This window comes from Spermophilus citellus, assembly GCF_964194105.1.
Source record: "Spermophilus citellus genome assembly, chromosome: X".
NCBI lineage: Eukaryota > Metazoa > Chordata > Mammalia > Rodentia > Sciuridae > Spermophilus > Spermophilus citellus.
Window position 1 is genome coordinate 72,397,850 of NC_138190.1, and position 16,287 is coordinate 72,414,136.

Consider the following 16,287-nt stretch of genomic DNA (forward strand, 5'->3'; position numbering starts at 1 on the left):
CAACAAATAAATAAACTTATAGGGCCTCTTGGATGCCAGGCAGAGAACAATGAACATGATTTTTATTCTATAACTTAATTTTAAATTTATTCAATGATTACTGAAGCTCTTGGAAATTGAAAATAAGGATCAAAAAGCTCTGACCAGGTTACCTCAGTAGGACTGGTAGAGAAATTACCTCCCCAAATCTAGCCTTCCATAAAAGTGATAAAAACACAGGTAAATATTTTCAGACTCAACTTTTTAATAACTGTGGAATTGATCAAAATATTGCAAAAATAAAAGGCATGTTTATTGAAGAAAATGACTAAATAATTGGGAGAAAGGTGAGTTTTGTGGTATTTTATCTTGCTGTATTCCCATTGCCTTTTTTCTGTTCCACAGTAGCTTTGAAAACTAGCAGCTGCACAATCAAGGAAAGTGTGAAAACCACAATTCTGGCAGCCATTGGAGAAGGCAGAATGGGTTTGAATTTCCCTTAAAGCTGGGAAATATCACTCACAGGGCTTGTATTATTTGAACTGACTCACAGATTGCTCATTTCAATTTTTTTTTCTTCAGGGAATTTCTCTAAATAATCAGCAGTGATTGTGCAGTACTGCTGCTTCCACAGGAAACAAAAAGAATAAAATTGCAAAGAGGGAGCTCAACAATAAATCTAAAAGGAAAAAAAGTGAATAATAAAGTAGCCTTAGAGAGCTTTGAAAATCTGCCATCTGTCCTTGAAATCCAAAAGATCACACACCCAACATGTGTACCTGTCTAGAAAATAACTGAGAAGACTCTAATCTCACAATTCTGGCTGACTTTGATACTCTTCATAAGAAAGATCTGATGGCTAAGGCAGAGTTATAACTGCCTGTCTAAGTGTTGAAGGCATACCTCAAAGTACTGAACCCCTCAAGCAGGTTCACAGACTTATTGGTTCAAACCATTTAAAAATGTCTAATTATTAATTATTTGCTAACCATAAAGTTTAACTGATCAGAAACTTCAGTAGCTTCATATAACAATGAATATACAGTGTATAATATTAGTCTATGAAGTCACTAAGCCAACTGAAATGTCAAGAACAACAAATCTTGGGGAAGAAGAATACTCCTGCAGAATACTCTACCTAAGAAGAATATGTTATTTTCAAGTGCACATGGAATATTCTGTAGGAGAGACATAGCTGCTTTTTCCCCAGAAATTTTCAAAGTAATAGTAAAATTCATATGGAAGTTCCAGGGACCCAGAATAGCCAAACCATCTTGAAAAAAGAAGAAAGTTGGATAATTCATACTTCCCCATTTTAAAACTCAGTATGCAGGTGCTGTTATTATGATAATGCGTTACTGGCGTAAAGCCAGACATAGAGATCAATGGGATAGAGTGAAGGGTCCAGAAATAATCCTGTAACTTATGGCCAGTTGACTTTGACAAGAGTCCTAAGATCAGTTGAGGAAAAAAATGTTCTGCAAATAGTGCCAGGGCAACTGGGTAACACATGTGAAAGGAAGAATTTGGATTTCTACCTCATACCATATACAAAACTTACTCAAAATGGATGAACATTAACAACAACAACAATCTCTCTGACTTCTTTTGTAGCAATAAGTGTTTGGGGACAAGAGATCAATGAACATTTCCATTTTTTCCTATTGACTCTTTCTGAGTAAAGTATTTATCTTCTCTATGCTAAGGGTGAACCTTGAATGAATTTGTGGTATTTTGTAAGGTAACTTCCACATGTTCCATAGTATATGTCACAACTTAATCCTAAGAAGAAAGAGATGTCCTTATGTTGTGTCCTCTATTGGCTCTGAATATAGTTTCCTTGATACCAGGAATGCTGAACTAGTTTTCCAGTTCTTATAGGAAGGGAAATCTATTTAAAGGCTTTTTTTAAATTAAAAATATTAACTTGGACACATTTGTTTTTCTAGGCTTTCCATATGTTCTCTGTATTTAAAATACCATTTGGTGTTATACTTCATGTTATTTGGAGGAAGTTGGAGAATTTAAAGGATCCTTAAAGGCACTAAAGACTATTTATTTTAGTTCTGCTTAGCTTAACTTAGTGTGTGTGTGTGTGTGTGTGTGTGTGTGTGTGTATGTGTGTGTGTGTGTGAGAGAGAGAGAGAGAGAGAGAGAGAGAAAGAGAGAGAGAGAGAGAGAGAGAGAGAGAGAGAGAGAACACACACTGGCTCTAAGAAGGGTAGAAGGTTGGGGAGGGGCGGAAGGGGTAATATGTATTGTTTACTAGGTAATGACACTCCACAGTTACCACTAATTTTGTTCTTATTTGTTCTTACAGCAACACCCTTACATAGGTATGATTATGTCTTTTTGACAGGTGAGGAAATTGAAGCTCAAATCATTTATCCAATGTCACACAGCAAGAAGATGATAGAATTAGGTTGTCAATCTAGATCTATTTCTCTCTAAAATGTATGCCCCTCCTCTTTCTCTGTGATGTCTCCTAAAATAGAATCCTCATCATCTAATACCCATCTAATTGTTTTTTTTCTAAAGTGTGTCTTTATCTACAATTCTGTAAAATCTTTCTTCAGGTACCTGGGTAGATATGAACTAGAATGCAGAGAGATGGATTTGGGCTTACTATTAAGGAAAGAGTTTTTAATAGAGACATCCTGAATATATGGAATGACCTACCTTATGAAAAAGCATGTGCTCTGTTACTTGGAGGATTAACAGTCCCAGACAAACTGAGTCTATCAGTTTTTCTGGAATGTGGAGCTTTTAGTTTTAAAACTGGCATAGTCCTGTGCACACTGCTTCAAGCTGATTACTACTACCATCACTAAAGTTGTATGATTGCAGGCTGGATGGCTGCAAATAGTAGGTTTTGCTAAAGGTTTGAAGCATTATGTGAATGGTTTTATAATACTATACAACTTGCCCCTTTTACTGTGGAACTAGCATTACCTTGTTGCATGTGATTTTGGACCTAATGTCTAAAATCTGATAAAATTGTGCCAGGGTCAGGTGGGTAAATATAGCAAAAATAAAGCAGAAAGGGAACAGGAGAGAAGTTGAATCTCAGTACTGTCTGTACCATGAGAACATAGCCAAGATTTCATTATCACTATTTTGTTCATTCATTTTTATTGTTTTGTGTTAATATAATAATATACTCCTAGGTGGTTAAGCTTTATATCCAATTTGAAACCTGGGTGTTCCCTCCTGCAATTGTGTTGTGTTTAGTCCTGTAAGATTCTGGTACTTAGCAGGTTGTGATATCGTGGTATAATAAGCATATATTTGGTCTTTGTCACTGATTCCTCCATAAAGACCCTAAACCCTTGGAATTTCCTGAGTGCTAGAGGTCAGACAACTGTCTTGATATTCAGAATCTTCTTCAGCCACTCCTGAGTTTATGTTGATGAGATGACTCTTGCAGTATGGAGGTTGATTTGCCAGAGGAACCAACCATGTGGCTAGAGGGGTTAGCTCTTTAAACTCCACTCTGCAGCATCCAGGGACAGAACGGGGCCTGGAAAATGACTGTGCTTCAACCAGTCAGACATGCATAATAATCCCCCTGTAGCAACACTAAACAATGGGGTTTTGGGAGATTCCAAAATGGTGAACACATGGGAATTCTGGGAGGTGGCACTTCTAGGAAGAAGGGACTCTGTACCCCACATACCTTGCCTTATGCATGTGTTCCGTTTGGTGGTTCCTGAGTTGTATCCTTTAAAATACAAGCTTGTATTAGTATTTTGCTCAGTTCAATGAAATATTCCAGGAGGTTATCAAATTCAAGGAGGGGTTTATGAAACCCTCCAATTTATAGCTGGTTGGTCAGAAGTATACAGTTCACGTCCTAGAACTTGTGACCGACATGGAAAATGGAGGGTGCAGTTTTCAGGGGATGAGACCTTTAGCTGTTGGGTTGGCAGTTACTCTGGGTAATAAGTATCATAATTGAATTTTAGGACACACATTTGGTTTCTGGAGAGCTTTAGAATTGCTTAATGTTAGGGAAAACCCCACACATTGGTGTCAGAGTGTAGCATAAATATAGGAAAACAGTTGAATATTTTCCTTTAGAAGTGAATCTGGGTTTAACTTGTGTAGAAAAGGGCATGACATTGATATTTTTTAAGCTCCCCAAGTGATTCTAATGAACCATTGTTTAGTATCACTGCTTTAGACCCAACAAGGAGCAGAACTAACATTTATTGAATGGTTACTATGTGTGTTGGGAAACTATACATGTGTTATGTCATTTAACCATCATAGCAACCCTATGAGACAAGAATTATTTCTAGATAAATAAAATGGATCTCAGAGAGATTAAGTAACTTTTCTAATGTTACACAGCTAATAAGTCAAATGTGTTTTTTACTTCACCACAGTGCTTCTAAAATAAAGACAAATGACACAACACTTTGCAAAATCTTTTTGCAAACCATGTTTCATTCCATTTCTATAACCAGTCTGAAATAATAAATTAAGACATACAAAAGGTAAATGAAGAGAAATTGTTCTAGGTTGGTTACTAGTGGAGCAGGTACCCAAGCTCAGGTGTTGAGATTGTAGAGCTGCCATTTTTTATACAGCAAACCCATTGCCCCTTCCTACATCTTTTTGCATGTTTATTAAATGAGGGAATTCCTAGCTATTTCTAAGGATGATTATGATGAATAAATAAAATATTAAAGAAGTTTTGAAGGGATATTAATCAGCTTATTTCTGTGTTGAAAATACCTGACAAGTACAAGTTAGAGGAGGAAAAATTTACTTTGCACTCATGGTTTCAGAGGTTTAGTCTGTGGTTTGTTGACTCCATTTTTCTGGCCCAAGGTGAAGCAGAATGTGGTAGATATGGTGGTGGGAAGCTGCTTAGCTCATGGCAGCTGGGAAGCAGAGAGACCACATGTTCTAGGGACAAACCATAAATCCCAAAGTCCTGCCCCCAGTGATCTACTTCCTCCAGCTAAACCCCACCTGCCTATAGTTACCACCTAGTTGTCCATTCAGATGATTATTCTATCAAATGGTTACAGCCCTAATCACTGCCTAAAAGCTCTACCTCTGAACCTCGATGCATTGGGAATTAAGCTTCTAAAACATGAGATTTTGGGGGGACATTTCTAGATTGAAATCATAATAGTAGGAGATTGGGGAGAAAAGGAAAAAAATGAGAAGCATTCAATCAGCCTTGGAGACATTCTCCTCACGATCTTAGATTTGATGCCTTCCTCTACTAGTTGTGTGAAGTTAAGGCACTGATCTCTGTTTGTGTAGGACAGATCTCTTCCACTTGTCTACCAAGAACCATGATTAATTTGCTTTGTCTTTTATTCTCTCCTACCAGCTGAATCCTTCAAGGAGTTTGCTGAATTGCTCAATGAAGTAGAAAACGAAAGGATGATGATGGTAGGTCACTTATCTGGAGCTGAGATCATGGCTGATATTGGGATATTTTTGTCTTTTTTGGTTGGATTGACCCTCTGCTATTTCAGGTGCTGTTTAAAGGGTTCCGGGTACTCTTACAATAATTAATTAATAAATATTGTTATTCTATCTCAAGCTCCCACCCCCAAGAGTTTGGCATTAGGCAGAGGGAAATTAATGTGGAAATTCCATCCCTATTCATTTCAGTGAGAAAAATTTTCAGAGGAACTTAAAGTGAACTTTTGAACACGTTAAATACAATTACAGTCTTTATAGTGTTCTTAATCGAATTTTCTAGTAATCTTTTTCTCTGTTAACAGAAATACTAGCATAAGTTTATTTGTATTTGATTAATGAGTCTTTTATTAAAAATCTATGCAGTGATTTTCCTCCCCTTATATTTAAAGACTAATTTTATAAAATGAATAGACAAAGTCCATATTTAGAGTACTTTAAGTTTTGTGGAAAAATGGAGTGAAAATTACAGCGAGATCTCATATATCCCCTCATCTCGCCTATTATTAACATCTTGGTAATGTGGTTCATTTTTAATAATTAATGAGTCAATATGGATACAGTATTGTTAACTAAAGACCATGGTTTACTTTTAGGTTTACTCTCTTTATGGCACATTCTATATGTTTGATGAATGTATAATGGCATGGCTCCATATTACCATACAGAATAGTTTCAGAGCCCTAAATATCCCCTGCTTAACCTGTTCACTGCTCCCTTTCTCTTCTGCGACAAAACCTTGGGAAACATTTTTCTTTATTTTTTTTTCTTTTCTCTTTTTCCCTTGGTGGTACTGGGGATGGAGCCCAGAGCCTCATACATGCTCGTTAAGTGCTCTATCACTGAACTACACCCACAACCCATTACTGTGTTTTCACCTTTTCAGAATGTGATACAGCAGGAATTATAGAGTAAGTAGCCTTTTCAGATTGGACACTTATAGTTAGCAATATGCATTTAGGGTTGTTTATGTCTTTCAATTCTTTATAGTTAATTTCTTTTTATAATTAAATAATATTTTATTTATGATATATCGTAGCATATTTGCTGATTCACCCACTCACACACGCCAGGAAGGTGTGCTACCGCTGAACGGCATCTTGGTTGCTTCCATGTTTTGCCCCTTATGAATAAAATTGCTATGAACATTTAGTGTGTAGGTTTTGTGTAGAAATAAGTTTTCAACTCTTGTGGGTAAATACTAAGGGATACACATGCAAAATCATATAGCAAGAATATGTTTAGTATTTTAAGAAACTATAAAATCATCTTCCAAAGTGTATTATTTTGCATTCATACCAGCAATGTTCCCCGTCCTTGTGAGCATTTGGTGTTGTCAGTGTTTCCAACTTTGGCCCCTCTAAAATGTATGTGGTGGTATCACAGTGTTTTTAATTTGTAACTTTTTAAAATGTCAAATGATATTGAACATATTTTCATAAGCTTAATTGCTGTCTGTATATGAAATATCTTTTGTCAGTTTTTTAATTGGTAGTTTGTTATTGAGTGTAAGAGTTCTTTGTCCCAATGGCTTGGGAGGCTGAAGCAGGAGGATTGCGAGTTCAAAGCCTTCCCTAAGCAACTCAGGGAAACCCTGTCTCTAGTGGTAGCACACCTTCCTGGCATGTGTGAGGCACTGGAGTCAGTTCTCAGCACTGCATATTAATAAATAAAATAGAGGTCTATCTACAACTAAAAAATTGTTTTAAAAAAAGGCATTGGGTTGTGGCTCAGTGGTTAAGTGCCCCTGAGTTTAATCCCTGGTACTAAAAAAAAAAAAAAAAAAGTTCTTTGTGTATTTTGGATGCCAGTCCTTCATTCAATTTGTGTTTTATTGAAATTTTTCTCCTGATCTGTAGCTTGTCTTTTCATTCTTTGTGTGTGTGTGTGTGTGTGTGTGTGTGTGTGTGTGTGTTGCTGGGAAATGAACTGAGTCTTTTCATTCTTTTTTAAAATATTTTTTTAGTTGTCAATGGACCTTTATTATTTAATTTATTTATATATGGTGCTGAGACTCGAACCCAGTGCCTCACACATGCCAGGCAAGTGCTCTACCACTGAACTACAGCCCCAGCCCTGAGTCTTTTAATTCTTAATAGTGTCTTTTCCATAGCAGAAATTTTTATTTTTTTATATTTATTTTTTAATTATAGGTGGACACAACATCTTTATTTTACATTTATGTGGTACTGAAGATTGAACCTAGTGCCTCATCCATGCTAGGTGAGCACTCTACCACTGAGCCACAACCCCAGCCCAGAAGTTTTAAATTTTAATGAAGTCCAGCTTATCACTTTTTTATAGAGCATACCTTTGGTGTTTTATCTAAACACTCATTACAAAACCAATGTCATGGGCTGGAGTTGTAGATCAGTAGTAGAGTACTTGCCTAGCACATGCAAGGCTCTGGTTCGATCCTTAGCACCACATTAAAAATAAAAGAAAACCAGAAAACGAGGTCACAGAGTTTTCCTATGCTATCTTCTAGAACTCTTGTACATCTAGGTCTGTAATCTATTTGAGTTAATTGTTAAAGGGTTTAATATATGGGTCTAGGTTCATTTTTCCATGTGGACATCCAGTTGTTTCAGCATCATTTGTTAAAATGATAAGAGACTGTCTTTTCTCCATTTAATCACTTTCTCTCCTTTATCAAAGATCAGTTGACTATACTTGTGTGGATCTATATCTCTAACCTGTATTTCTGTTGAATGGACATATTTGTCTATTTTCTCCAATAATGAATTGTCTTGATTACTTATCTTTATAGTAAGTCTCAAAGTAAGGTATAATCTTTATAATCAGTTTGTCCATATCTACAAGATAAGTTGCTGGCATTTTGACAGGGATTTCATTGAATCTATAAATCAAGCTGGGAAGAATCTTGTATCATAAAACTATTGACTCTTGATATTCAGAAACTTGAATTACCTCTCCATTTACTTATAACATGTTTGACTTATATCATCAGAGTTGTGTAGTTTCCTCATACAGATGTTTTACATTTCTTGCTAGATTTGAACCTGAGACTTTCATTTTTTTAAATTAATTTATTTCAATTAGGTATGTATGACAGCAGAATGCATTTTGATTCATTGGACACAATTGCACCACAACTTTTCATTTCTCTGGTTGTGCATGATGTAGAGTTGCCCCATATGTGCAGTCATACATGTACCTAGGATAATTATGTCCATCTCATTCCACCATACTTCCTGCCCCCATTCTCCCTTCCCACATATCATCTCCCTCCCCTTTGCCCAATCAAAGTTCCTCCATTTTTTCCATGCCCTCCCCCCGTTAGGATCAGCATCCTCTTTTTTTTGTTGAGTCAAATTATTTTAACAGTTTAAAAAGTAATCTTTGTGTGGTATTTAGACCGGCAGCACCAGCAGCACCTGGGAAATTGTTAGAAATGCAGGTTATACTGGGAATTAAATATGGAAATACCAATGTTTATCAGTATTCTTTTTTATTAGGACCATGAGGGTAAGGTGGGAACTCTGTAGAGAATAACAAAGTGATCTACCTTCTGTTTCTCTTGTGGCATAACTTTAATTAACATCTCAGTTTATGAAACTCATTTATTCCAATAATAAGAGTAATTTTTATCAATCATCCATCTTTCTTTTCAACAGAGGATTTTGACTTTTCAGAATGCTGCTCCCATTTTATCTAGGCTCCTAGAGAAGTAGGTTTGAAAGCAGAATTTTGATGTAGGGAAATTGGAGAATTAGACTCTAATTCTAGCTCGGCCCCTAAGTTACTTATTGACTACAGACTAATCATTTTGTTTCTGTGTGTCCCCCTTTTCTTATTTGTATAGCGGGAGAAATTCTCCCTACCTTTTATGGTTATTATAAAGTACACAATATGATACAGTAAATATGTTAGTGTTTGTAAAGGGAAAAACTCTCAATTCTTTAAGCATCATTTTTAGTTATCTTTGGTTATTCTTAAGATTTTCCACATGTGGAAATGTGACTTGAGAAATTTCCTAGCTTAAGAAATTGGCTAAGTGTACTAAGGAGAGACCAATGTGGGTGGTTTCTCTGAAACCTCATAGATGGTCCCCTAGCTGATCCAAACTCTACTAAATATTCTCTTCTCCCCAGAGAGTTTGTGGATGGCTGCCCATGTTGTTTTCAGAGGCATTCAACCCCATTTTCATTCAGATGCCACTAGATGCTCAGCTGTACTACTCTTCAGCTCTTATTGTTTCATGATCTCTTTTATTTATCCAATAACAAAACTCTAAAATATTGAAGGAGAATATTCGTCTTTTGAGATGTTGTTTTTCTCACCCTTCTTGCTGGCTCTTTACCACATGACTGACTCACTTGTTTCTGTCTTTAATTATGTGCACCCTTTTGTTCCCTACATTTTTTCAATCATGTATTGAGTGTTTGCTCCCCATTTCCCACTTAATTCCAAGAATGTTGTGAAGGTTAATAGGAGCCTTTCACACCATGCCAGGAATTCATTTCTTGATGGCACCTTTCCCTTTTCTGAGGACCCATGAGTCCTCTACCACAATCTGTATGATATGAGAGGTGTTTAAAAGTTGTGCATCCTTTTTAAATTCAGATTCTAAAATATGACTTGTAATAACAGCAAAGGTTCTATGGCCCTAGAATGTGAAAATGACCAGAGCCTCATTATTTCCATAAATAAATATAAAATGTGGCAGGAATGATGGTGGGATGTTCTTCATGGTACTCTGGGGGAGGTTGTATTATCTCAGAGGTGACCTTTTAGTGTCTGTGTGGCAGATTTCCTGTATAAAGAGGAAGCTTTTCTAGGTGCCTTTCTGACTCTGAAGAGGGCCCAGTTGGGAATATGCAAGATCTGTCTTTAAGACTTCTAAAAAAAAAAACTAAAGAATCTCATACTATTTTAATATTTTAAACAGCATAACCTCAATGCCATCTTTCAGTATTTTTTTCTTAACAATCAAAGATTCCTGAGCAATTCTGCTGTACTAGACTGGCTGCTATCTCTATTCTTTTTTTAATTGTTTTTTTTTTAGTTGCAGATGGACACAATACTTTTATTTATTTACTTTTATGTGGTACTGAGGATTGAACCCACTGTACCTCCTGCATCCTAGGCAAGTGCTCTAACACTGAGCCACAACCCCGGCCCCACCATCTCTATTCTTCTAAAGACCTTATCTCATGTAAATGTGGGCATATTTGATAGAAAAATGATGAGATAAACTAACGTGTTTAGGAAAAAAAAATTGTCCTGGGGATTGGACCCAGGGCTTCATGCATGTGAAGCAAGTGTTCTACCACTGAGCCACATCACCAGCCCAAATTATGTGTTCAGGATGGTACTTCTCATGGTAGATATTCTCCCCTGATACAGCAGTTAAGAATTTTTCTCTCAGAGAGCTCATAAAATGGAGGCAGTGATCAGAAAGTGGATTAAAGACCAGATTTACTTAAAAATGTTTCTTTGAGTAGATGGTAGATTTCTAAGGGTTTTAAGGGTAAAATAGAATGAAGAAGAAGAATCAAGCTTCAATATGGCCTTGTCTACATCCCTAGATGTACGTTCTGTCAGAAGATAGCATAATAAAAAATGAGTATAAAAGAGAGGAAAAGGTTTAGAGTGTCTATCTGTGGTGTGGGAAGCTGTGAGTAGAATTACCAATGTGATTGAGAGAAAACTATGGATTCCCATTTCAGTGAATCATCTACTACTTTCTTAGACTGAGCAGGGACCAAACATATCAAAGGCAAGTTGCTTGCATACTTGTTTATGCAAACAGTCCCTCTTGGAACATTAAAAGAAAAACATCAACTGTGCTGTCCTGGGAGTTCCTGAATATGGAAAGGCACAGCTTGGCATCCATACAGAGGCTTGGTATATGCTATTCTTTTCACAAGTGGCATGCTCACTTTTTATTTAAAAGAGTTTCTGAATTTTCCCAGATGGTCACTTTTTACATGATACTTTGTAAAATTGGAAGTGTTTTCTAGTTATCTATTTCAGGATAATAGCTTATTCTAAAACCCAGTGGCTTAAACTAAAACATTTTTTTAAAGAGAGAGTGATAGAGGGAGAGAGAGAGAGAGGGGATTTTTAATATTTATTTTTTAGTTCTCGGCGGACACAACATCGTTGTTTGTATGTGGTGCTGAGGATTGAACCTGGGCCGCACGCATGCCAGGCGAGCGTGCTACCGCTTGAGCCACATCCCCAGCCCCAAACTAAAACAATTTAATGAGTTTGTGAGTCAGAGATTCAGTTGGGGTCAGTGGGGTGTGTTTTTCCACACAGTTGGATTCACCTTGCAGCTGAGTTGATATGGAGAATCAAAATGGCTTTCCTCATATGTCTGGTACCTTGACAAGGATGGATGGATTTGACTGACACTAGACATTGACCAAAATGTCTACCTTTAACCTCTCCAGCTATTAGTCTCAGGGTACTTGAACTTCTTACATATACTGTCAGGGCTCTCAAAGAGTATTCCTAGAGAACTAGGTGGATACTGATGCCCTTTTATGACCTAGCCTCAGAATCACCTAGTATCACTTTTAATTTAATCTTTTGTTTCAAAACAGTTACAAGTCAGCTCATATGCAAGGTAAAAGGGACTAAGACTTCATTGTTCAATAGGAAGTGTGTCAAAGAATTTGTTTCAATTTGATTCATGCCTGTAATACCAGTGGCTTGGGAGGCTGAGGCAGGAGGATCATAAATTCAAAGCCAGCCTCAGCAACTTAGCAAGGCCCTAAGCAACTCAGCGAGACCCTGCCCCTAAATAAAATATAAAAAAGGGGCTGGAGATATGGTTCAGTGGTTAAGTGCTCCTGGTTCAATCCCTGCTACCAAAAATCAAACAAACAAACAGAAATTTTGGCCACGATTTTTAAGATTTCTATAATAGTAAATAGAAAAAAATGACTTTCTACTCTATGACAATGATGACTGAAATTGTTGTCATGTGGGTATAAAAATTGATAGTATATCATCCATAGTCCTGGGAACTGTAAAATATGTTGGGTATGATGTCTGGACTAGTACTTTTAGTATAAGGATTCTTGTTTTCAATCAAGGAGAGAGGGAGAATCACTGATGTTTTTCTTTACTTTTTGGGGGGAGGTACAAGGGATTGAACTCAGGGGCACTAGACCACTGAGCCACATCCCAGCCCTATTTTGTATTTTATTTAGAAACAGGGTCTCACTGAGTTGCTTAGCATCTCTCTTTTGCTGAGGCTTGTTTAAACTCACGACCCTCCTGCCTCAGCCTCCCGAGCTGCTGGGATTACAGGCGTGTGCCACCATGCCCAGTGGATGTTTTTCTTTTTGATGCCAGAACTGGCAGCATAAGTTTGATTGGATTAGAAATCAGTGTGAAACTTTGTAATAAAAAGAGACCTCTATAGAAAAACCTTTACAGAGGAGTCTTACAGGTGTGTATTTGTGAACTTTCCTGCTTTTCTCTAATGGACACACTTAGGGCTATAGGTAATGTCAAACTGGGAGGTAGATTATATTATGATTAGAATCAAATGGAGCCTGAAAAACAGTTTCATAGAAGATGAGAAGAGATGTGATGAAAATGAGAAAGTTTCCTTAAATGGATTTAAAAAAAATGTGGCATATGGAACATTACTCAGTGATAAAAAAGAATAAATCATGGCATTTGCAGGTAAATGGATGGAGTTGGAGAAGATAATGCTAAGTGAAGTTAGCCAATCCCCCTCCCCCTCCAAAAAAAAACCAAATGCAGAATGTTTCCTCTGATATAAGGAGGCTGACTCATAGTGGGGTAGGGAGGGGGACCATGGGAGGATTAGATGAATTCTAGATACGGAAGAGGGGTGGGAGGAAAAGGGAGGGGGCAGGGAGTTAGCAAGGATGGTGGAATGTGATAGACATCATTACCCAAAGTACATGTATGAAGACATGAATTGGTGTCAACATACTTTATATACAACCAGAGATATGAAAAATTGTGCTCTATATGTGTAATAAGAATTGTAATGCATTCTACTGTCATATATTTAAAAAATAAAATTAATAAAAAATAAAAAAAAGTGGCTTGTATTTATGAGAGTCAGCAAGGGTAGGGAAGGGTCATGTGATTTTATAAATCTAGGCTTGTGGCACACAAGTGTTTTTAGAAAGTCAACCATAGAAACATGGGTGACTAGGAAACAAAAACTTTCTTGCCTTAAGGCAAAGACTTTGTTCTTGTTTAATTTTATATTTGCTGAGTATTAATCCAATTTCTGTCACTGCAACAAAATATCTGGGAAAATCCACTGAGAGGAGGAAAGATTTATCTTGGCTCATGAATTTGCTGATCAAACCCCGGCTGTCATTACTGTTTCTGGGCTTGCAGTAAGGCAGGATGTGATAGCATAAGGGTGTGTTGAAGCAAAGTTTCTTACCTTATGGCAGCCAAAAGCACAGAGAGAAAGAATGGAAAGTGACAATGACAAAATAAAACCTTGAAACATATGCCCCCACCCCACTAGTTCCTCCAATTAGAGCCCACCTCCTATTGCTTCCACCATTTCCCAATAGCACCAGAAACTGTGACCCAAGCCTTTACCACATGACTTGTGAGGGACATTTAAGATCTAAACTGTAACACTAGGTGTTGCCAGTCCTGGAGGGTAGTTTTAGAAGCTGTGGTAGATCAAGATATCAGGGATCACCAGGTTATTCTCATATAAAGATTAACATTGTTTGTTAGGAAGTTTCCCCATTTAGGTTATCCTAGGCATATAACAGGCCCAAAGTACCTGCAGCATATGGATAAAATATATACTTTGCCCTGACTTTCCATGCATTTTGGTGGTAGGCTAAAAATTTCTTCTTACTTTGAGAACTAGTCAAAACTAACTTTCTATTCTGTTTTCTATATTCATGTGTGTGTGTGTGTGTGTGTGTGTGTGTGTGTGTGTGTGTGTGGTGATAGGTATAAAACCCAGGGCCTCACACATCCAAATCACATACTACTACTAAGCTACACCCCAACCCCATCTTTCATTTTTATTATGAAGATACATCTTGTTTTACTGACATTTTATGTTTCATCCAACAAGGAAACTAGTCCCTTATTTCCCTTTTTTTATAATAGATCAAAATTAATGCAATGGGTCCCAAAAGCCAGTCCTTGAGAAAACAAACCTCACTTGTTGCCTTGGACAGATGCCATCTGCCAAGAGATTTCTATGAACAAAAAGGTTTGTATAACTTTATTTGCTCACAGAACAAGCACTTCTCTCTGGATTGGATGATTTAAAGTCTCCAGAAACTATTAATGCTAATATTTGTAGAATTTTAACAAGCCATTCCTATCAGCTTCTGTGCATGTTTATTTATGTAATATGAAGACCAGGTCCAGTATTCTCTGATGCTGACATATGCCCCAAGTTCTGAAGGAAACACTCTGGTTTTATGACATACCAGCTTAGGACTGGAAATGATTTATTCTAAAGCTATTGCTTCTAACTCATTTGCCTCCCATGAAATGGTTTTCACATGGTGTGATTGGCCTTTCCATTTATTTCAATTATTTTTTTCTCTCTTTTCCACCTATACATCAGGTTCCCTGTGTCTGCTGCTGGGCATGTGGACATGACTCTAGATATTTATTCATTAAAACTCAGGTTAGATTACTGTTAAAGTTACAGAGAAATGTCCCTAATGTTCTTTCTCTCAGCTCTTCCCAAAGCATTTGATTTTCAGAGAAAATGTAGAAACAGAATAACAAAACTCAACAAACCAGAAAACCAGTTGACATTTTGTAGGATGATGTATTCACACGAAAATGCCCTAGCAACAAGGAATCTTGTATCTGAAACTTGATAATCTAAAACTTGTTTTGTGCTTTCTCTCTCTTTTTTTAGGTACAAAATGCTAGCGATTTGCTGATCAAACCCCTGGAAAATTTCCGGAAGGAGCAAATAGGTTTCACAAAGGTACATTTTCTCCATATTTGTAAGATATTTTTTAAAATGATTGAGTTGTTGCTTGAGCTACCACTCTTCACTCTACAATGGTATGATGATACATTTTATGTATCAAAATATGAGGCCACAGGATGCCCAAGTAGCTGGTTAAACAGCAATGGACAGAAGAGATTAGCATTTCAATCCCTGTCCCTGTTCTTACTAAAGGAGATTTGCCTAACCATTCAGGGCTTGAATATAGAACAAAAAGGTAGAGAATATTTGAAATAACTCTGCCTGACTGCATAACCAGAGGTGTTGATTTTCTCAAGACCCCATATCACATACTCCAATACTGTATAATAAATCTCCTGGGTTGGTTGATCAATATTTCTTTCTTTTTTTCTTTCTTTCTTTGTGTATAATTTTATTTGTTTCTCTGAAGAGCACAGACTAATAAATACGTACCAAGAAATAAGGTGCTGCTATATCAAATAGCCATTTATCATTTAATAATATGGATGTATTCTGAGAAATACATCATTAGATGGCTTTGTCATTGTGAAAGTACCATAGAATGTACGGACATAGACCTAGATGATACAGGTCAATCACTTAACATTAGTACTTTGTGCAGTCAAGAGATATAGTAAATACAGGTTATACAAGGTTGCTGACAGCATAACATGGTATACTGTTTTATAGTAAACTTCTTTAATCAACAAGAGTATATTCCAAAGATAAAAAGTATATTAGAGGACTGGGGTTATGGCTCAGTGGTAGAGCGCTCACCTAGCATGTAAGAGGCTCTGGGTTCGATCCTCAGCACCACCTAAAAATAAATAAATAAAATTAAGGTATAAAAAATGTATATCATAGTAAGTACATACAGTTAAATAGTCATTTATCAAGTATTAGGTCTCTGGTTTAATTCCTAGGTC

General features: G+C 36.8%; 1 protein-coding gene across 1 annotated transcript in view; it reads left to right on the plus strand.

The window, feature by feature from the left end:
- Positions 1-16,287, plus strand: part of OPHN1 (oligophrenin 1) — a 388,053-nt gene that overhangs the window by 129,891 nt on the left and 241,875 nt on the right. Inside the window, exons 4-5 of the mRNA XM_081278189.1 lie at positions 5,330-5,391; positions 15,305-15,376. Coding sequence (XP_081134315.1) covers positions 5,330-5,391; positions 15,305-15,376 — 134 coding nt within the window. The remainder of the gene's footprint in view (positions 1-5,329; positions 5,392-15,304; positions 15,377-16,287) is intronic.